Here is a 22719-nt window from a genome sequence, read left to right as displayed (position 1 = left end):
TTGTCTGCAGCTTCATTCTGGAGGGAAGCAGTTATTCACCTGGTGTACTCTTTCAGATCACCCAGCCCTCATTAAACAGCTTTTCAAGCTGCTGGATAGCAGACTTATGAGGTCTCATTTATCAAAGCGTGCATAGAACAAGTACTACTGTACATTTGTGTGTAAGACCTGCCCATACGCAGAAGAAAATTGATATTTATCACGTCTACACACGTAGCTGTATGCATTGGCCATTGAAAAATCCCACACATTCTAAACTGATGTGCGAGGGCACTGCCTCAATCTTTGCATGAATAAATGTCCTCACATCACCATATATGGTAAACAATTTCCCTTTAAAAAGCTTAATAGCCTGCTCGTGGTGCTGCTTCTTTCAGATGACATGGAGCATATCAAAAGGTCTAAGAAGATGAACTTCACTAACAATGAAGTAAGGATACTGTTGCATGAAGTGGAGCGAAACAAAAAAAATTGTTCATTTGACAAAGCAGTTTCTCTGATAAATAAATAAATGCAATTTGAAAATATATTTTATGAGTATGTGTGTGCATTCTATTTCCCCAGCTACATGCTTGTTGTCATGATCTGCATCTCAATTCAAAAATCCTCACCGTACATTCAAAAATATTTACTAATTTGGAAAATCCAGAATACTGGTATGCAAAGCAGACCTTGCGATATGTTTACGAGGTTTTTAAAATTCAAACACGAACTGTTATAGGAAAACCAATAGTGTTAGTGCTCAGTAACATTCCAGAGTAGTGCATAGGTATGCAGTTTGAGACAAAACATTAGTTTGTTTATTCTGTTGGGGACACAGTGTCACATTATGCTATACTGCCTCCACTATTTACGTTGGTATTGCATCATGCTGATGCATCGTATTCATTTCTGATGATGTGCACAAAATGACCACAGGAAACACATGGCAGCCATCTTGCGTATGTGTACTGAACAGCAAGTATAAATCAGCCTTAACACCTTCAACAAGCGTAAAAGTGAAGAAGTGATAGTGAAAGATCACCATGATCAGTGAACAGTGAAAAGTATAAGGAAAGAGAGAGGATTGGTAGGGGAAAAAAGACATTGAAACATATTGAGATGGAAAACCAGTAAAAGAGGGCTGTATAGAGAAAGTAAGAGTGGAAGTGATGAAAGCAGTGCAAAAACAATGAGAAAGAGGTAAAGAATGTGAAAAGGCATAAAGAAGCAAGAGAAAGAGAGATGGAAAGGGAAGGGAAAAAGGTGGAATTAGTGATGTAGTATGTGGGACAGATGGAGTGAGAGAGAAGGATGGCTAAAGACATGGGAACATCTGCATTCAGTGCTTACAGTATCTGTTTCAGTTCAGGCCTTTATAGACTGTGTTCTGGTAGTTTGTTTTTGTGTGTGCTTTCTAAAAAAAAAAAAGAAAGAAAGATAGTCAAGTAGAAATGCAAAGAAAACTAAAAACAAAGAAAACCCCATTGGCGTCCCAAACTGGTGCAGATGTAGTAAGTAAATCTGAGGATATTACACCTACTGATTCTGAAAGGGATATCTCTAAATCCCTAGTTATGGAGGTTTCCCAAAATGAATAAAGGGTAATACAGTTTTTGAGCAGGTTCCTAACTTTTTTTTTTTTTTTTACTAAAATGAAAGGGAGAAGAAATGTTAAGGTTGAAAATTATGTTCCTAATATCACCTTTTACAATTAATTTCAATGAATTTCAATACAATTAATTTCAAAGTGCAATATTAAACCAGAGATGAAGATTAATTCCCAAATAGAATGAGTGTCAGTTTTTATATGATTTAATATTTAGGTTGGTGTTTATTAGTTTCTTTTCTCGGAATGCGTTGTAAGGCCACAAGAGCTCGCTAGTGAGGGTGCTGCCTGTGCTGTTCTCCAAAAACCTTTTAGCACCATTTTGTCAATATGAAGTGGAGTCAGGTATTTACAGTCACCACCTCAAATCACAGCTACATATGAAAAGTCCCACACCAAGGTAGTGCCAATTGTGTGTGTTTGGAAATACTTTGAGAAGTTACACTACATGGCCAAAAGTTTGCAAACACCTGACCCTCACACCCATATGTGGTTCTTCCCCAAACTGTTGCCACAAAGTTGGAAACACACTATTATCTAGGATGTCTTTGTATGCTGTAGCATTACAATTTCCTTTCAATGGAACTAAGGAGCCCAAACATGTTCCAGCAGGACAATGCCCTTGTGCATAAAGCTGACCTTAACCTTACTGAACACCTTTGGGATGAACTGGAACACTGACTGCGCCCCAGGCCTCCTTGTCCGACATCAGCGCCTGACCTCACTAATGCTCTTGGGGCTGAATGAGCAAATCCCCACAGCCATTATCCAAAATTTAGTGGAAAGAAGAGTGGAGGTTATTATAATAACAAAGGGGGACTAAATCAGGACTGGGATGTTCAAAAAGCACATGTGGGTGTTATGATCAAGTGCCCACAAACTTTTGGCCATATAGTGTCTTTACCGTTAGTGGTAGCTTTTGTTGCACAGGCAGTATTTTATATAGGAGCTATGCAGAACCTTGGCTGGTATGTGTAAAGCTTCTGAGAATTACTCTACCTAAGACAGAAAAAAATCTTATTTAAAATATTGGAGTAAAATGTGTTATAAAGGCTCTCAGAGCAGCTCTTAGCAAGCAGCTACTTTTAACAGTTTAAGACTCCACTGGGTGTGTGTGTGTGTGTGTGGTTATCTTGAATAATTTTTCCCCTCACACCTTCACATTGTGCTACATTTTCACTGATAAATACTGGAGGTGAAAACACATTCTGCCATCACACACATGGCTTTCATTAGCTGAGTGCATGAACTTCTGTTTCTTACAGTTTTGGTAGTGTCAAGCAGATAATTTTGTTACCTGGGCTGATTAGACATAGGAAAATCTGTTAACTCGGAACAGAGAGGTGAACATAATTATGGAGGCTTTGTCATTTCTGACTCAAGGATGTACTGAACCGATACCGAGTAATGGTGCCTACTTTTAGAATTGATTAATCTGTTGACTTTTTAAATAATGACCTAATATAACAATTATTCCCTGTTCCAATGACAATATCTATTTAAAATGACAAATAAGATACTTTAAATAATAAAAAAATTCAACTTAAATGAGTTGTTTGTCTTTCTTAACATCTCTTGATCTAAACTGTAATAAATAAACATTTAGACACACACTAACTGAACAGTTTATTAGGAACACCTGCAATTCTTGCAATTATCTAATCAGCCAATCATGTGGCAGCAGTGTAATGCATAAAATAATGCAGATATGGGCCAGCAGCTTCAGGTAATCTTCACATCAACATCGGAATGGGGAAAAATGTGATCTCTGATTTTGACAATGGCATTAGCACCAGACAGACTGGTTTGAGTATTTCTATAACTACTGATCTCCTGAGATTTTCACAGACAACAGTCTCTAGAGTTTACTCAGAATGGTGCAATAAAGAAAAACATCCAGTGAGTGGCAGTTCTGTGGACGGAAACGCCTTGTTGATGAGAGAGGTCAACAGAGAATGACCAGACTCGTTCGAGCTGACAGAAAGGCTACAGTAACTCAGATTACCACTCTGTACAAATGTGGTAAGCAAAAAAGCAACTCAGAATGCACAATATGTCGAACTTGAAAGCAGATGGGCTACAACAGCAGACGACCATGTCAGGTTCCATTTCTGTCAGCCAAGAACAGAAGGCTGAGGCTGCAGTGGGCACAGACTCACCAAAATTGGACAGTTGAAGACTGGAAAAACGTAGCCTTGTCTGATCAATCTCAGTTTCTCCTGAGGCACACAGATGGTAGGGTCAGAATTTGGCACCAACAGCATGAATCCATGGACCCAACCTGCCTTATATCAACAGTCCAGACTGGTGGAGGTGGTGTAATGGTGTGGGGAATGTTTTCTAGGCACACTTTGGGCCCGTTAATACCAATCAATCATCGCTTGAATGCCACAGCCTATTTGAGTATTGTTGCTGACCATGTTGCACAATTTACCTATCTTCTAATGGCTACTTCCAGCATGATAATGCGCCATGTCACAAAGTAAAGTAATCTCAAACTGGTTTCATGAACATGATAAAGAGCTCAATGTTCTTCAGTGGCCTTCCCCTTCACCTGATTTAAATTCAATAGAACACCTTTGGGATGTGGAAGAACAGGAGATTTGAAGCATGAAAGCACACCTAAAAAATCTGCAGGAATTGCATACAGTCATGTCAACATGGACCAGAATCTCAAAGTAATGTTTCCAACATCTTGTGGAATCCATAGCATGAAAAATTGAGGCTGTTTTGAGAGGGATGGAGGCCCTTCCCAGTACTAGTATAGAGTTCCTAATAGTGTTCGGTGAGTGTATTTTACTACTTTGATCACTTTGAAAAATATCAAGCCACTTACATAAAACATTTGTTAATATGAGGCTAAACTCAACTGGTAACTGGTAATTTCACTTATCAAACAAGATTTTCAAGTACTTTCTTTTTAAATGTTTCTTTGTAATTGATTTGCTGCTATGAAAGGCATCTTCACTTTGTGTCAACAGCATTACATCATATTTATACTTTTTAGCAAAAAACTCCCAGTCTTACCATCTTATCTATTGCGTTCTTTGATTGCCCTTGTTGCCACTATCTTGCAAAGTTCTGTCTGTCTGATACTGTTCCAAAATTGCTTGTGAGTTGTATCATAGCATTGTCTCTTCTGAAGCTATGGGAGCGGGTTAAGTTGATTCTAGCCAAGGAGAGTGAATAAAAACCCTACCTCCTAACCTACTGCCATCTTGAATACACTGTCACTCTTTTCAGAGGGTTCTTTGAAAGTTGGCCTTTGCGCCATAACGATGTTGGGTACTGTTTGAATGGTATAGATTATCAGTTGAAGCCATTTATTCATGCAGATATCCCAAAGATAGAAAGATCTTGATTTACTCCTCCACCAAGTAATATATATTTTTTCTGCAAGCCTTGTGTTTGAATTGTTGTATTGTTCCTTAGTGCGAGAGTGCATTACTCAATTTAATATACCTTTTTTGGAATTAAAAACAGTTTGCACTAAAACAAAATCAAATGGAGTACAGTGATAGACACATTTAGAGTTTATTCCATCTCAGTTCTAACATTGCTGTGGAGACTAGATAAAAGCCTTTAATGTGAAATTTTACAAGTCCAGTACAGTGATATTCTTTTACTCACATATCCTAGCTTTAGTAAGCTGGGGTCAGAGCACAGGATCAGCCATGATATGATGCCTCTGGAACATAGGAGGTTAGGGGCTTTACAAAAAAGGTCCAAAAGTGCTGGGGCTTGAACTCGTGACGATCTGATAAGGAGCCCTTAAAGTTTTGTTAAGTGAAATTAAATACTGTAAATGTTCTCTTATTCAAGAAAGCATTTTTTTGTTAGCTTGTATTTTAAGTTTATTTACTGTTTCTTTGTTTGTTTTTATTAGCTATCATTAAGATTTTATAGCTGTTTTCAGGGTCTTGGAACTTACACAAGTTAGAGCCATGTTCAGCCCTGTTAGCCTTGAATGTGTCTCGACCCTTTGCCTGTTCATGGACATGATTGTGCATGATTGTGTTTTGTCCCTTGCCTGCTTTACTGGTTTGGATTTTAGATTGCGTATTGTCAATTCCTGCGTATGGATCCTAAAATGTTCCTGAGTTCAGTGTGTTAAAGGAGACCTCACCTGTTCACATGGATCCAGCAGAGGTTTGATCTGCAGTTGCCTCCTGTGTAGCAGAGCTTATGTTAAACAGTAACATCATGTTTCCTCAACCATCAAGAAGTCTGTCAATACTGCACCTACCAAACTCCAGAAGCAGACATGAGTCATAGACACCAGTCAATTAACCTAGAAGTCAATGAGCCCATGTCTTATAGTGCCCTAGATGAAAAGTGTAATTGGTCCCCTGGCATATGCAATGGTTTCTTAATGTAATTCTCTCCCCTTTTCACCAGCTCCACCATACACTTCTTTTGAGACTTCGATAAGATAACCCTTGGAATATCACTACTCACTGGAAGAGTGCTCAATTGGGCTACAGCCCCTTATCATCTCCAGGAGTCACAATAGTCATTCCTAACGTTTGAACAGGCATTCTGAGTGGTCTTTGATCATCTGGTTTCAGTGAGAGACAAAGAAGTCAGCCATGGACTATGCTCTCAGCTTTCATCATTGACTGATCATTGACCGATTTTCAAAAGCATGTTTAGTAACTCTCCCCAAATTGCCCACTGCCATAGAAACAGCAGAACAGGGTTTATTTACATCTCATATCTGGTAGACATTCTGCCTGTCTTCCACTGGCATCACCCCATTCCAGTGTGTCTTGGGCTATCTATCAGCTTTATCTCTGTTCACTTCCTCATTTCTAATGCACAATACTGGCTCACAGTAGTTCATTGAGTAGTCTTGCCAATTCTCAAGTTCATTGTTCATTCCTGTAAATCTTGATTGCATCTAGACCCTTTGCCTGTTCATTTGATGACTCTTTGAATTATCGTATGGTTGATACCTGATAGTGTTTTGACCCTTTCGTACTCTGCTGGTTTGGATATTGAATGGTGTATCGGTACTTTCAGTAACAGCTTCCTGCATATGGATCCTAATCCTTCTCCTGGGTCCAGTGTGTTAAACACTGTGCTTTCTCTATTTTCTCATTATTCTCACACTCACAATGGCTAATTGAACATGAGCTTCAAATGGGCTCTGTGAACTGGCTTTGAGGTCATACGCCCATCCAGGCGCGGATTAACGCACAGGCTTGCCTAGGCTGTAGCCTATGGGCCCCACGTGTCCAAGTGATTGGGCAGAACTATGCTCTCGCGGTACTTTGGTGTATACGCCGATCGGTCTGCGCAGCGCCGCGTGAAGTCTAAACATAGCTAATGTCTAAAGATGGGAACAAGTTATGTAGTTTCTTTCTACGGCACAAAACAGAAGCGATTTAGATGACGTGGGATGGAGAGTGACGTCAGCGCTCCCGAAAACGTTCTTCTTGTATCTCATGATGGGAAGTTACATCGTTTGTTTTATTGGCACAAACCGGAACAAATCGAACACAAACGAACAGCGCCAGTTTTGAGCGATTTGGACGACATGGGGTAGAGAATGATGTAATGGCACCTGAAGGAAGGTTAGTTGTTTGTTATATATAAGAAAAAATCCTTGTAACCGCATTTCTTTTAACAGCACAAACCGGCACAATTCAAGCACAAACGAACGCCACCTGTATGGGGTGGAGAGTGACGTCACTGCTCCCAAAATTCTTCTTGTTATATCTCGGGAAGGAAAGTAATTACAGGGTTTGTTTTAATGGCACAAACCGGCACAAATCGAGCACAAACGAATGGCACCAATTTGATACGATTTGGATGACATGGGGTGGTGAGTGACGTCACACAGCCAAAAAAGAATGTTTAATATCTTAAACGCCAAACCAGCACAAACGTTAATTTTTGCGCCACAAATCAGCACAAACGAATGGTATAGTTTTGGTGACAATTTATTTATATGGGGTGCCAACTTCACAGAGCCCTTCAAATATAATGTCCACCTGTTTAACTTGATTGTGAAAAACTTGACTTGGCTTCATGGATTAAATTATTTGCCATTATTATTGTCATTCATGATCGCTGGCTTGTAAGGACTAGTTTTCTGAAGCTAGCTTTCTTGATAAATTCCTATATTAGGCTGACTTTATAGTATAGCCTCTGGTCTTAATATTGTTTTTTGTTGATGTGTGTGTAGATCTCCTGGCTGTGCCAAAACACCCGTATGCAGCGATGGAGAACTGGGGTCTTAGTGTGTTTGTTGAGCAGAAGATTTTGCTGGATCCAGAAGTCTCATCTTTCTCCTACCAGATGGAGCTCACCATGGTGGTGGTGCATGAGATCTGCCACCAGGTACAACACACACATACACACACACTCACACACACACACACAATTGATCACGGCATGACATTCACTGCATAAGGGAATCACACTTCATGCAAGCTAGCAAGGTTTTAAACATTTTCTTTAGGCAGACCGATTGTTTTGACTGTTTTCTATTTTGTTGTGGTTAAACTGGCTCCTTATTCAACAGGATTTTTGCAGGCAGACAGCCAAGTCAAGATTAAAAAAGAAAATAAACATTTCCACTTACTTTTGCTAAACTATAAGCTATTCACTGGATATAAAAAGTCTACACACCACTGTTAAAATATCAGGCTTTTGTGAAGTAAAAGAACGAAACTAACATAAATAATGTCAGATCTTTTCCCACCTTTTATGTGAAATTGCAAAGTATACAGATAAAGTGGAAAGCAATCAGAAACTTTTTTTAGGGAAAAAAGGAAAAATAAAAAACTTGCAATAATCTGGTTGCTTAAGTGTGCATACCCCTAAACTAATACTTTTTTGAAGCACCTTTTGATGTTATTACACCACTCAGTCTTTTTGGGTAAGACTCTATCAGCATGGCACATCTTGATTTGGCAATGTTCTCCCACTCTTTCTTGCAAAAACATTCTAGATCTATGAAATTGTGAGGGCGTCTCCTGTGCACAGCCTGCTTCAGGTCACCACACAGATTTTTAGTTGGATTTAGGTCTGGCTAGGTGTCAGGTATTTCCCTGCTCTGGCACTCAGGAAAATGGAGATGGATATCCAGCTAAAGAGAATTGTCAGAATACAGATGGGAAGAACAATGTGTTTCTGATGTTTTTCAGTTTTCACTGTTTTGCTGTTGTTGCTTGTGGTATAAATGATATCTTAAAAGTCCAAATGACACTGCTTGTAAGTAAGAAGTACTGGAAAATTACATAAAGGAGGTTGATATTTTCAAAGCATAAGTGCATGGATGGGTCAGGGGGTTATGCCAGTGGAATACACTGCTCAGCCATAACATTAAAACCACTGATAGGTGAAGTGAATAACACTGATTATCTCTTTACGATGGCACCTGTCAAGGGGTGGGATATATTAGGCAGCAAGTGAATAGTCAGTTCTCGAAGTTAATGTGTTGGAGAAAGGAAAAATGGGCATGTGTAAGGATCTGAGCAACTTTGACAAGAGCCAAATTGTGATGGCTAGACGACTGGGTCAGAGCATCTCCAAAACAGCAGGTCTTGTGGAGTGTCCCCGGTATGCAGTGGTTAGTACCTACCGAAAGTGGTCCAAGAAAGGACAACCGTTCAACTAGCAACAGGGTCCTGGGCACCAAAGTCTCATTGATGCACGTGGGGTGCAAAGGCTAGCCCATCAGATCTGATCCCACAGAAGTGCTACTGTAGCACAAATTGCTGAAAATGTTAATGCTGGTTAGAAAGTTGTCAGAAGACACAGTGCATCGCAGCTTGCTGTGTATGGGGCTGTGTAGCTGCAGACGGATCAGAGTACCCATGCTGACCCCTGTCCACCGCCGAAAGCACCTACAATGGGCACTTGAGCATTAGAACTGGACCATGGAGCAATGGAAGAAGGTGGGCTGGTCTGATGAATCATGTGTTCTTTTACATCATGTGGATAACCAGGTGCCTGTGCGTTGCTTTCCTGGGGAAGAGATGGCACCAGGATGCACTATGAGAAGAAGGCAAGCCGGTGGAGGCAGTGTGATGCTCTGGGCAATGTTCTGCTGGGAAACTTTGGGTCCTAGCATTCAGCATTCACCTACCTAAACATTGGTGCAGACCAAGTACACACCTTCATGGCATCGGTATTCCCTAGTGGCAGTGGCCTCTTTCAGCAGGATAATGCGCCCTGTCACACTGCAAAAATTGTTCAGGAATGGTTTGAGGAACATGAAAAAGGGTTCAAGGTGTTGACTTGGCCTTTAAATTCCCCAGATCTCAATCCAATCGAGCATCTGTGGGACATGCTGGACAAACAAGTCTGATCCGTGGAGGCCCCACCACACAACTTACAGGACTTAATGGATCTGCTACTAACATCTTGGTGATGATACCACAGCACACCTTCAGAGGTCATGTGGAGTCCATGCCTCGACAGGTCAGAGCTGTTTTGGCAGCACATGGGGGACCTACACAATATTATGAGACAGGTGGTTTTAATGTTACAGGTGATCTGTGTATATCTGTTTGTAAGTACATCCAGGTTGTACTTAAAATGAGAGGTAATTTAAAGTTACAGCAAGTTGTGTTGTTTCATTTTGGTGTGTATCCCTGCTTGAAGTATTATAATAACTGATAAGAAGGAGATACATGGATGTATAGGGGTTGGGAGGACAGTATTTATCTTGACTATTATGCCATTAACATATGGTAACTCTTAAGCTAGCTATTGTGTTTTGAGTAGATAGATACGCTACTCAAGTTCAATACTGTTCAGACAGAGTCTTTCTTAAACAGGGGAAGGATCTCTTTTGTTACATTGAAACCAAAATCCCATTCAGTTATTGGTGGTCTGGCAAAACTAGACTTTCCTAGTCTTGTTAAAACTCACCTGTTTGATATCTTCCAATGTTTTCCACCATTCCATCATCAACTGTAAAAACTCACTTTAAAATCAGTACTCATCATCACTGCAGCTCCCTCATGGAAGTGTCCACTAGCATGGAAAGTCATAACTTCCTGAACTAGAAGAGTTACAGCCGTGCTTGCAGTTTAGCACTCACTCCAGTTTTTTTTCCCCCAATGATGGTTCTATAGGACACAGACTGGCTAAGAGATGGAGAGATGGATTGAGGGAGAAGGAGAGATGTGGAGAGAGAGAGAGGGCAAGATAGATGGAAAGATATTGAAAGAGAATAAAACAAACAATACACGAGCGCATACACACACAGCAGAAGACTAAATTGGGTATCTGGGGAATCTAAAACAAAGAGACGTGCATAGTTTCTGTCTGAATACCACACAGGGACTATTGGGATTTTCCACATGAGACTAAATTTCTTGTGAGGTTTTTTCTTTTTTTTCACCATTCTAAAAATGGTGCATATGAACTGTTCTCTTAATTAACTGATTCATTACTATATTTGCACTAAGAGCATTCATTTAACATGGACTGGCCTCTTGGCAACATGAAGTAGAAAATGGCTGAGAGTGAATAGTAAGTAGCCTAAAAGTGAAAAAGCATTACGAGATGACTCATTAGATTAGTGATTATTTTCTTTCTTTCTTGTGGTGCATTCTAGGAAGTGGGAGCAGGGGTGATCACTGGGGAGGGCACAAGACCCTTTTGAGTTTCATTCTCTAAAACAATTCAGTTTACAGTTTAATGGATTACAATGCATTATGTGGTTTTTTTTGTGATAATACCAGTGAAATTACCAAAAATCTATAAATACTGAGGTTGTGTCTTTCTAAAAATTGCAACAGCAGTTGATGAATCATCTTAGGCACAGTCTGCTACAAAGCAGCCCAGAGTTGAGGGTGAAAGGCAGCCTGAATTGTCCACCAAGCTTGAGATGACAGAGGAGGCTGTGCTCTCACAATTTAATACTGATATAACTGTTGAAGATCATTTCAGCTGTTGAACTAATGAGGCCAAATCAAGAAGGAATGGAAGATTTCAGACATAGCAGAACTGGTAGAATTGCACACCTTTGTTCCCAATGAAACACAAAAGTAAACTATGAGTGTAGTATATTTTATTTTGTTGTATTTATTTTTTTAATAGAAGGTGATATTCTTATAGGAGGTGATAGTCAGGGTCTTGTCTTGCCTAGTGTGTGGGGGAAACTATATACATAAAAAAAAAAAAATGATTGTAATTTCATATCTTAGCACTTGGAAAAGTTTACAGTAGACTTCCATGACTCCTAATCTAATGGGTGAATTTGAAAAAAAAAAAAAGAATCACTGAAATTCTGTTGAATGTACTCCAATTAGCATAAAATTATTTTTTTGAATGAGTATTTCATTGTGTGCCTGTTAGAGGATTAATGACTAAAATGTCACACAAGGTCTCTTTATGGGCCTATGTTTTTTGCTATTGTCTTTTCTTTATCTCTTTTTGTCTTCTCAGTGAGACTTTTTAAATGTATGTGGTAGGAATAAGAAGGGGTGACATTAACACTGGGAAGTGACTGGAACTGCACTGCACTAACTTTACGTTATATTGTAATGGGGGAAGCCTCATATACACTCTAGCAGCATGGTCATCATCAATATAAAAGACCAATTTATTTATTAGATGAAGTAGGAACCACAGTTTAGTAGATAGAGCAGTATGTGTAGATGGAGTCTACCATTACAAGATACAAGGTTAGATAGGTTTTATATAAACAAACAAATAATTGGTTTTAAGCGCTACTATTGGGCCTAATTTTAATTTTTTTTTTTTTGGTCACTATACACGTTCTTTTGATTTTAACATTAGAGCATTATGACGTATTCAACACTATTGGCACTTTTGCCAACTGTAAATCCCAGCATGATAAACTCAGACATTCACTAATTAGGCCAGAATTCACTAATTACAGTAATGATAAAGAGCAAAATTAAATAATTGGGAAAGAAATATCAGTATTAAAAAGCAACAAAAGGTAATAATTTTAATAGATCCTACACCCCCTTATATGATGTTATTTGTATTATGCAGTTCCATTACAAGGGCTTAGTAATATAAATTTCACTATTTAGGCCAGAAAATTTAAACTGTTAAAGTGGAAGTTAAACTGTCCCTATTTACCTGACATCCCAGTATACTTGAATTTATAAACTTTAGGGAAAAAGGCTATGGACCTTTATGCTGATTTCTATGAGACTGCTGAATAGGGCCATACATGTACTGAACAGCTACTCTCTGGATTCCTTCACGAGAACCCAGTGATAGAGGTGAGTTGGACAGCAACATAGGGATTGAGAAGCTCTCAGTGGCTTTTCATCATTTTTCATAGGTTGGGCACCAGGAGTAGATTGACTACATCTCTCCAGAACACTCGACAAACACTTCTGGGGCATACTAGGCAAAGACGTTTATGATGCACTTTAGGAATTCTACTGTGGGGCTCACTACTAATGAGCTGTCAGGGAGACATACTTTCAGTTCTTCCCCCAAAACAAGGAGCCTTGGGGTTATTGAAAAGCTGATGGCTTGTGCCTCTGAGTCTACTATAAAATAGTATCAAAAGGCTTATCCGACAGAGCTAAGAGGTATCTGGACATTCTCAATAGCAAAGCATACTGTGCACCGAGTTATACAGTAATCAACAATATTTTAGGAGAAATTACTTGTAATTTCAAAGAGAACATTTTAATTTGGGTATTTTATGAAAAAAAGCTTTTGATATAGTACACACACATAAATATAACATTAAAACCACTGGCAGGTGAATAACATTGATTATGTCGTTACAATGGCACCTGTCAAGGGGTGCCATTATGCAGCAAGTGAACAGTCAGTTCTCGAAGTTAATGTGTTGGAAGCAGGAAATATGGGCAAGTTTAAGGATCTGAGCAACTTTGACAAGGGCCAAATTGTGATGACTAGAGAACTGGGTCAGAGCATCTCCAAAACAGCAGGTCTTATGGGGTGTTCCCGGTATGCAGTGGTTAGTACCTACCAAAAGTGATCCAAAGAAGGACAACTGGTGACAGGGTCCTGGATGCCCAAGGCTCAATGATGTGCATGGGGAGTGAAGGCTAGCCCCTCTAATCCGATTCCACAGAAGAGCTACTGTAGCACAAACTGCTGAAAAAGTTAATTATGGCTATGATAGGAAGGTGTCAGAAGACACAGTGCATCGCAGCTTGCTGTGTATGGGGCAGAACTGGACCATGAAGCAATGGAAGAAGCTGGCCTGGTCTGATGACCATGTGGACAGCCGGGTGCATGTGCTTTGCTTACCTGAGGAAGAGATGGCAGCAGGATACACTATGGGAAGAAGGCAAGTCGGCAGAGGCAGTGTGATGCTCTTGTGCAATGTCCTTGGATCCTGGCATTCATGTGGATGCTACTTTGACACGTACCACCTACCTAAACATGGTTGCAGACCAAGTACACACCTTCATGGCAACGGTATTCCCTAGTGGCAGTGGCCTCTTTCAGCAGGATAATATGCCCTGCCACACTGCAAAAATTGTTCAGGAATGGTTAGAAGAACATGACAAAGAGTTCAAGGTGTTGACTCGGCCTCCAAATTCCCCAAATCTCAATCTAATCGAGCATCTGTTGGATGCTTGAGAAACTAGACAAACAAGTCAGATCCATGGAGGCTCCACCTCGCACATTACAGGACTTAAAGGATCTTGGTGCCAGATTCCACAGCACACCTTTAGAGGTCTTATGGAGTCCATGCCTTGACAGGTCAGAGTTGTTTTAGCGGCACAAGGGGGTCCTACACAATATTAGGTAAGTGGTTTTAATGCTATGGCTATTCAGTATATATCTCTATTGTTCTACATGTTTTGGAGTTAGATAGACTTTTATTGCTCAGAGAGAAGTTTGCCAATGTTGTCTTCCCTTAGGACTGTTAAAACAGCTCTATTATTAAGCCTCTGTTGTGTAGGCTGAGACAGAATGTATAGGTTTTTTTTTTTTTGGACCAGGCAATCCTATAGGGACAACTTGTTCTGTATTGACATGCAGATGATGTCACTATTTTTATTACAACCCTTAATTATTGATTAAGGCTCTTTCATACACTCATAAGTTAAAACTGCACAGAAAATGAAGAATATGTCTTGGGCCAGTGCAACAGGGTAAGTAAGTAAGTATTCATCATTTATAGAGCTCATTTTAAACCAAAGTGCTGTACATAAAAGTGCAACATAAATAACACTGAAATACATAATAAACAGATACAATAGACACAGGCATCAATACACTAAGTCTTGATTTAAAGACTGTAGCAGAGGGAACAGACCTGAACACAACGACTGCAAAAGCACAGTTGTCCTTTGAGTTTCGGGTGGGACCATGGAATAGCCAAATGAGACAAATCTGAAAACCTCAGACACCTGGGGGCAGAACAGGGACTGAGCAGGTCAGTAATGTAGGGTTGCAAGTACCTGAAGTGTTTGCTCATTAAGTCCTATGACTTAGATAAGATTTAAACTAGTTCAGTACTACCCCATAAAGCTCACTGTGCGCTTGAGGTGCTCATGAGGATCTTGCGATTGAGTGTCAAAGTTAAATTTGACAAAGTATCTATCAAATTCAATAGTGCACATTCTGTGTTGTGACTAATTTCTTGGTAGGTTCTAAGAATGTTATTATTAATCAGATGACCCCATAGCTGGAAAGAAAATCAATTACTTTAGAAATAAAGGGTATAAAGCAGGCATTTATTTATCTCTTTTAAGAGATGTGATTGAATAGCATCACAAGTAGAAGTACTTTGCTTTGTGTATGACGGTCTTCTTTTCTAAGACAAACTGTTGAAAATCCTCACAAATTTTGGAGAGATATGATCAGAGATATGACAAATTAGAGGCATGAATACAAAGTTAAGTAATAGAAAAACAGTTTTCTAATATATAAAAAGGGGTCTGTCACAGTTTCTAGATATACCATTATCAAAGTAATTTCCATTTTAACAGCTTTCTGAAAAACAGCCAGTCAATTAAAAAGAAATCTTTTAAGATACCCAGGGCCTTTCATTTTTACAGGTCAGCTTACAGTAGGGACTACAGTGGGGAGGGGAAGGGTATAAAAGGTCCTTGAACAGTTCTTAGGCACTGAAAATTATAACTTAGTGCACTTAGATCACTGGACTGTGCATCTGTGCTATACTTTCCAGAGGAGGAAGGATTGGTGGACATAAAGATCTGTGTTCATGCCCTTGTCTCTTTAGACTCTTGTTAGAAGAACTTAGGCTAAACTGAAGATGCTTCTGGTATTTTTTTTCTGAGACTAAATATGATGTACTTGAGCTACCACATTAACAGCTTGATATATATTGACATAGGAGCTCCTGTTCCACAACTCTTTAGTATGGACCAGACATGTGATATTAAGAAGATTTAAGAACTGTTTAGTGGTGGTTGGCCACACCATGCCAGGCCATTTGAGAGGAGACTGGGTGGAGAACTGTGGCGTCCTTCCAGAATGAAATAAGAATTTGGTTTCTGTGTATTGCAAGTGGTCTTGGACCAACTGCAGACAGTGCTGCCAGATGCCTGCAGGAAAGCTCATAAACACCAACCTCTGCAGACTCTAGAAAAAATAGTGTTATCTGTCCATTAGTGTCTCTGCAGAAAAAAGTGCATGAAGCTGTAGAACGGATTCTGTCCTTCCAAAACCCAGAGCTGGAAGAGGCATTTTACATTACGTGTAAAGGTGAGCCATCAGTCTGCGAGGAGTCCTGAGGAGTGTGTGTGTGTGTGACAGTAGTGAAAACTGAGAGGACAGTGCATGTCCCAGTATTAACCCCAAATTAGAAATGTGTGGTGGATTTACAGTGGAGAGTGATTTATAGGGCTGTAGCCACAAACAGACATGGGACACAGCTGTGTCCATTTTGTGGGACTGAGGAGACGGATAAACAACTACTCTCATTGTGGGAGGTTGCACAGTCTTTCTAGCTTCTTAGAGGTCTGTCTTGGGTGACAGAATGCAGTAAAATGATTCTTTTTTTTAAATTGTGTTTTAGGATTAAAGAGATATTTATAAAACATTATAGAAAGTCACTGGCTTAGTAATTTCACTGATTTCAAAAGCCTTTTGTCTATTTACATCAAAATGGGACAAGATAAGTCCAGGGGATGCAGAGTGTTCCAAGTACACTGCTAATTCATTAATGTAGATGTTGAACAGTATCACAGTGTTCTGCATTCTCTCTCTCTCTCTCTCATGTTTAATAACCTACTTTTAGCAACTATGCATCATTGCAGTTGGTCTGAAAAAGATCAGACCTTTGTATTATTATTATTATTATTATTATTAATAATAATAATAATAATAATATCTGGTCTCTTTTATATCTTTTATCATAGTAGATTATTAAAGAAAGCATCAAGATTCAAGTCATGAACAGGCTGCATATGTGATGGGGGAATTGAATAGTAGCTTTGACGTACTACATATGGCTACATATTGCTGCTTTGATGAAAATCTTATGTTGGGGTAAGAAAGAGAATTTTACCTTACCACTGCATCCTCAAGCTGTCAGTTCTTGTTTGTTTTTGCCTTTATTAAAGAGAGGCATGGATGAGAACCTTATATATTAGGTTTTCTGGATTCCACCAGTCAGTCATTTTACCAAATCATATAATAGTGTAGGTGTGATGACAGACAAGCCCTGGAGCACAGTGCTGCCAGTCAGGGAGGTTTTGCATCTGTAGATGATAGATAAAACCAGGCAGATTTTACACAGTGACTGAATCTCTTTCACAGTTTGAGCCTCACTGTGGGAACTTGCATGAGCTGTAGATATTCATTCCTGACATTTATGGTTCTATTCGGGTAAAAAAAAAAAAAAAAAGAAGAAGAAATTAATCACACTCTTAGCTCTGAGGTCCTCACATGACTCCTCTATGCCATGTTTATTTTAGTGCTCAAGGCTTAGTCAAGTGAAAGGAAGAGCCCTTTAAAAATAGTGAATTTGAATTTAATATGGTTCAGTGATTCTGCCTGGAATACCATTGAAAGAAAAATTAACAAAAGCATAAAGCATAAATCATATTTTTTCATATGTCTATTCTGTCCTTATTTCTGTATGTAACATACAGTATAATGACATATGATGCTGGATAAAGTGCTGATTTCCGGAATTATAACCTTGTCAATTTTATGTGTTAGTTTGCTACGTTCCCACTTAGTGTCCACCTGCTGTGGAGTGTGTATTCGTGAACAGCAGGGATAATTAAGGGTGAACAGGCTGTAAATGAGGGTATATGGAAGAGTCAGAGGAGTTTAACACCATAGCTCCAGTGCTCTTCTCTCCTCATTAGCAGTAGACACACTCTCTGTGGGAATTTGCATGAGCTGTACATATTAACATTCCTAACAGTTATTGTTCTACTTGGGTCAAAAAAAGAAAATAATCAGTTCTTAGTTCTGAAGGTCTCATGTGATTCTTTTGAGTCTCCATGCCTTGCTTACGTTAATGCTCAAGGCTTGGTAAGTTGATGGAAAGGGGCCTTCAGAAATATAGCAGTCTCCACTCTCCTTGTTAGCAACACACCACACACACACACACACACACACACACACACACAGTAATCAAATTAAAATTAAGATGTCTGTGCTGTGCAACCATTCAGGCATACAGGCCCAATTACAGAGAGCAGGAGTGAGTGTCTGGGGGTGGTGTAGAGAGAGACTAAGGGGTATGTGAGTGGTAGAGTGATATTACCTGCCAAGCTCATATAAATGGCAAGCTTCCTTTCTTCAACTTTTCTCTCTGGAGATAATCACTATGGGCCATATTCAAAGTCGATGACTTAAGTCCAAATGTTTTGTCAATATTTACACAGGGAAAGTTATGTGTATTCAAAGAATGTGTTAAATGTACATGTGCTTAAACTGATTTTTTTTGGGCTCCCCATTAAAATTATGGAGATAACCTGTGTGTTTTTCATGCCTTTGACTTTTCTAGATTTTTCTAGAGTTTTTCAATAGTTTTCTTTTCACATTTTAGATCACTGCCTTAAATCACAAGCACTTGCTTTTAAGCTAAAAAAAGACTAATATGATGATATATGAATGATTAGTTTAACAATATTTGAATGAAGCAACAAGACACTAAATTGGGGCCATGGAATTGTGTGTGTGCAGGATGTAGGCTCTATTGCACTTTTAGTGTGCTATTTTGAGTTGTTGAATTAGTAAAATAATGCTTGTGCTAATTCAGTGTGCTCTCCCTTAAAGAATATTTGCCTACAATTTGAAGATTAAGCTGTCCGAGCACTTATCCGCTATGCTTATGTGTCACTTTCAGTTAATTCATAATGTTATCCATTTGAAAAAATTGACTTGTAAGGGGCAATACTGCACTGCAAAAATCACAAATAGTAGTCAAAATGATCTAATACTATATATAATTACAATAAACCAAATGATTATGGTTATTAAACCTATTTCTAGACATTTGTCAAGCTTTAAATTAGTCTTGTTCTCTTGGCAGATATTTTTTATTTGTTTCTGATTTTAAGCATTTATTTCTAGAAAGTAGAAAATTTATCTACCATTAGAGTAAGATCATTTAAAACTTGAAATAAGTGCAAACTTCTAAAAACAGGCTGAATAATCTTATATTTGATTTATAATAATCTCATAATACAAAATATTATACAAATTTGCCCATATTCAAGATATTTTCATTTGGGATAGAATTTTTGCAGTGTATTGATTAATTATCATATTTATATTGATCAGCCATAACATTAAAACCACCTAATATTGTCTAACTGCCTAACATTGTGTAGGCCTCTAAATTCCCCTGCTCTCAGTCCGATCGAGCATCTGTAGGATGTGCTGAGAACAAGTCCAATCTAATCAAAGCCCCATCTCGCAACTTACAGGACTAAAAGGATCCTGCTGCTAATGTCTTGTGTCTCTGTGCCAGATACCACAGCACACCTTCAGAGGTCTTGTGGTGCCCATGCCTTGACAGATTAGAACTGTTTTGGTGGCACAAGGGGGACCTACACAATATTAGGCAGGTGGTTGTAATGTTGTGGCTGATCGGTATATATGTGGCTTAACAATTATTTGATCATATAATTATGAATCAGGGACTCCACCTCTAAATCTCTGCCATTTCTCTCAACATATTTTGACTGTGTTTCAAACTGCCTCCTGTTTTTCTGCTTTATTCAACAAAGTGAATGAGTTCCATCTTTCCATCTCCAAAGAAGAGCTCAGACTCTCTTCCAAACCAGCAAAAGCCATTCTGAATGCACCGAGCCTGTCAAAGTAGAAGCAGCCCTCTGAGATTGAGATAACAGCCTATTCAGATACAATACAACTTGAAAGTAGCAGCACTTTTAAGCTGTGGCTGTCTAGTGGATGACTGTTCCTTCAAGGATGTTTGGGATTCTTTTGCATGAAAAAAGAGCCTTGAAGAGAAATGTGTGTGTTTGGGGTGGGGGGGAGACTTTTTGCCACAAGAGGCCAGTCTCCAGGCTCAGCAATGTACCTGTCTGCCCTTTATTACAAAACAAAACCTAAACAAGCTCCTGTGCAGTCTGATCAATTCTTTCACTTCAGAACCGGCTAGCTTTTCTTTTGTGGTCATCAACACCGCATAAAAGTTGTCTAATATAAAAGATCATTTGGACACACAGTACCATCCAGATCGAGTGATCCACAACAGAAAACACCTTCTGTCTACAAAACCAGTTTCCCTCAGTTTGGTTGAACGCATGTGTAAAAAGTAGTATAAAATGGAGAAAATGGCTGTGTTTGTACCATTGCATCATTTCAACTAAAGAAGAGCTTATTCTTGCATTTTGCTTTAAAACAAGATTTTGTACCACCCAGGTCATAATAACCAAGATATCATGGTTTATATGGGAACAGAATATTTTATCATAGAAAGCTGGTGTTCTTACATTGTCCCATACTTTGAATTTCTAAAATAATTTCTCGAAATAACGACATATCTTGAAATAAGGAGTTAAGTTGAAATAATGAGATTATTAAGTTGAAGAAACAGCACAGCATTTTCCCCCACAACTTGTGACCCAGGGCTTCTGTAATATACTTAAAAATAGCATGATTTTATTTACAGAGACGAATATCTAAACTTAAAAGTATGTCTTTCACACACAATTAGCTATGTGAAATGTGTGAAAAAAGTACCACTCTAGAGTTGGAACTCATGCTAGTATGTTAACTGTTCAACCCAATATCATGGTTTTCATGACATCAAGCTATGTGCATACAGTTCAAACAGGATGACAATAAAATATGATTAGCCCCTGCAGCAGAACTCTGGGGTTCAGATTAGTCTTAGCATTTAGTATTTTATCAGAACAACATAGAAACAGTGCTCTCTGGGTTTCACGTCTTAATAAAGTAGGCCACTCTGTTTTGAAGTCTTGTGGCAGACTATTAGAGACACACTGGAACATGAAGTGTACCATACTGAGGTCTGTAACACACAATATACTGCATGCTATACTGATATACTTTTGTTATGTCACCCCTCTGCTTTACATCTACGATGACATTAAAAGTCCAAAATCAGTCAGTCCCCTCATTACAGTGTGTTGAACTGTAGCAGGTATGTAAATATTTGTGCATCTGTGATATCAGCTGTGTTCTTCTGTTATACAGTGGTTTGGAGACCTTGTTACCCCAGTCTGGTGGGAAGACGTATGGCTCAAAGAGGGATTTGCTCATTTCTTCGAGTATGTTGGGACTGATTTCCTCTTCCCAAAGTGGAATATGGTGAGATCCTGCGATTTATTTTATTTATTCTATAGCCATGCAACTAAACTGATCTAAAAACAATATAAATTTAATATTACAGATAATGTCATTAACCGGCATCTCATAAATGTATCTATCACGCTTAGAGATAATATATAGAGGTGATACTTTAATATCTGTTCTTCTTTTTGTTTTTCTCTCTGGTTTAGAGGTCCATGTATAATGTAGTATGTTTTATCTGTTACTATTAACCCATAATGCAATATAAACAGATTAGCATAAAAGGCATAGGAGGTTGTAAATATGTATCGACTGCAATATGAAACCATAGATAGGTAGACAACAGACAGACAGACAGAAAGGTCATTAGGCTAAAACTTACAGATAATAGTTTTTTTTTTCTTTGTTTGTTTTTTACGCACACAGTATGTGGCAAAATTGTTGACACCTCTAAATAATTATTAAATAAATGGAAAGAAATGGTCATTCTTTTAAAATTGTTCTTAGTCTCCAGAAATGCATATAGCATAAATGTAACATCTTTTTAGTCATTCATCATGATGGGGAAAATCAAAGTGCTTTCAGCACAAGTGAGGCAGATGGTTGATGACTTGCACCAGTCAGATAATGGATAAAAGATACATAACAGTTAAAGACACCATTATGCACAATCAGAACCTTTTTAATAGTTTCAAATGTCTATTTGCCCCCAACTTCCAGCACAGTGAAAAGTGTCATTAGAATCACATTGAAACTTTTTTTTACCCATGAACACCATTAGCATGGCCAAAGAGATTACAAAAAATGAAAAGGTATATGGTGATACATTATTGATGTTTGTGGCTGTTTTACAAGATATTGGTCCAGCAGCTCATTGAAGATCGATGGCATTTGTGATTTTTTTTTTCCTTCTATTTTATCCAAAAGCCTGGTTTCCATTTTCTTATTCACACACTCATTCGCACCTATTTAGAGTAGAATTTAGAGCAATTTAGAGTAGCCGATCCACCTACTGTCATGTTTTTGTGAGCTCAGAATTCACTTGGGGACCTGTGCCACCGCATAAAATAAGAATATCAAGAAGTTCTATGTAGAGGATTGCTCCTAGATTCCTCTACAATTGTCATCCAAACTTGTGAGACATTACACCAGTCTTATCCACAAAGGTCTGATATGGCTGCAGGCTTTCACTCCAGCCAAATAGGAGGCACACTTGATATTTGATTGGAGACCAAGATAAACTGATTAAACAAATGAAATCAGGTGTGGCTCCTGCTTGGTTGGAATGACAGCCTGCAGCCACATATTGCACGTAAGCCTGAAGACCCCTGCAATACACAAGAGGCTTGATGCTGTTTTCTTTCTAGTGAAGGCATCATAAAATATTTATAGTAGGGGTGTAGTTTAAACCAGTGTTTGGCAGA

General features: G+C 38.8%; 1 protein-coding gene across 1 annotated transcript in view; it reads left to right on the top strand.

Annotated features, from left to right (window-relative positions):
* LOC113531778 (thyrotropin-releasing hormone-degrading ectoenzyme) overlaps positions 1-22719 on the top strand; it is a 147237-nt gene that overhangs the window by 60426 nt on the left and 64092 nt on the right. The window contains exons 5-6 of the mRNA XM_026922677.3: positions 7779-7933; positions 21200-21313. Coding sequence (XP_026778478.1) covers positions 7779-7933; positions 21200-21313 — 269 coding nt within the window. The remainder of the gene's footprint in view (positions 1-7778; positions 7934-21199; positions 21314-22719) is intronic.

The sequence above is a fragment of the Pangasianodon hypophthalmus genome, chromosome 18, assembly GCF_027358585.1.
Source record: "Pangasianodon hypophthalmus isolate fPanHyp1 chromosome 18, fPanHyp1.pri, whole genome shotgun sequence".
NCBI lineage: Eukaryota > Metazoa > Chordata > Actinopteri > Siluriformes > Pangasiidae > Pangasianodon > Pangasianodon hypophthalmus.
Note: the sequence above shows the minus strand (reverse complement) of the source record. Positions and strands in the feature narration are given on the sequence as shown.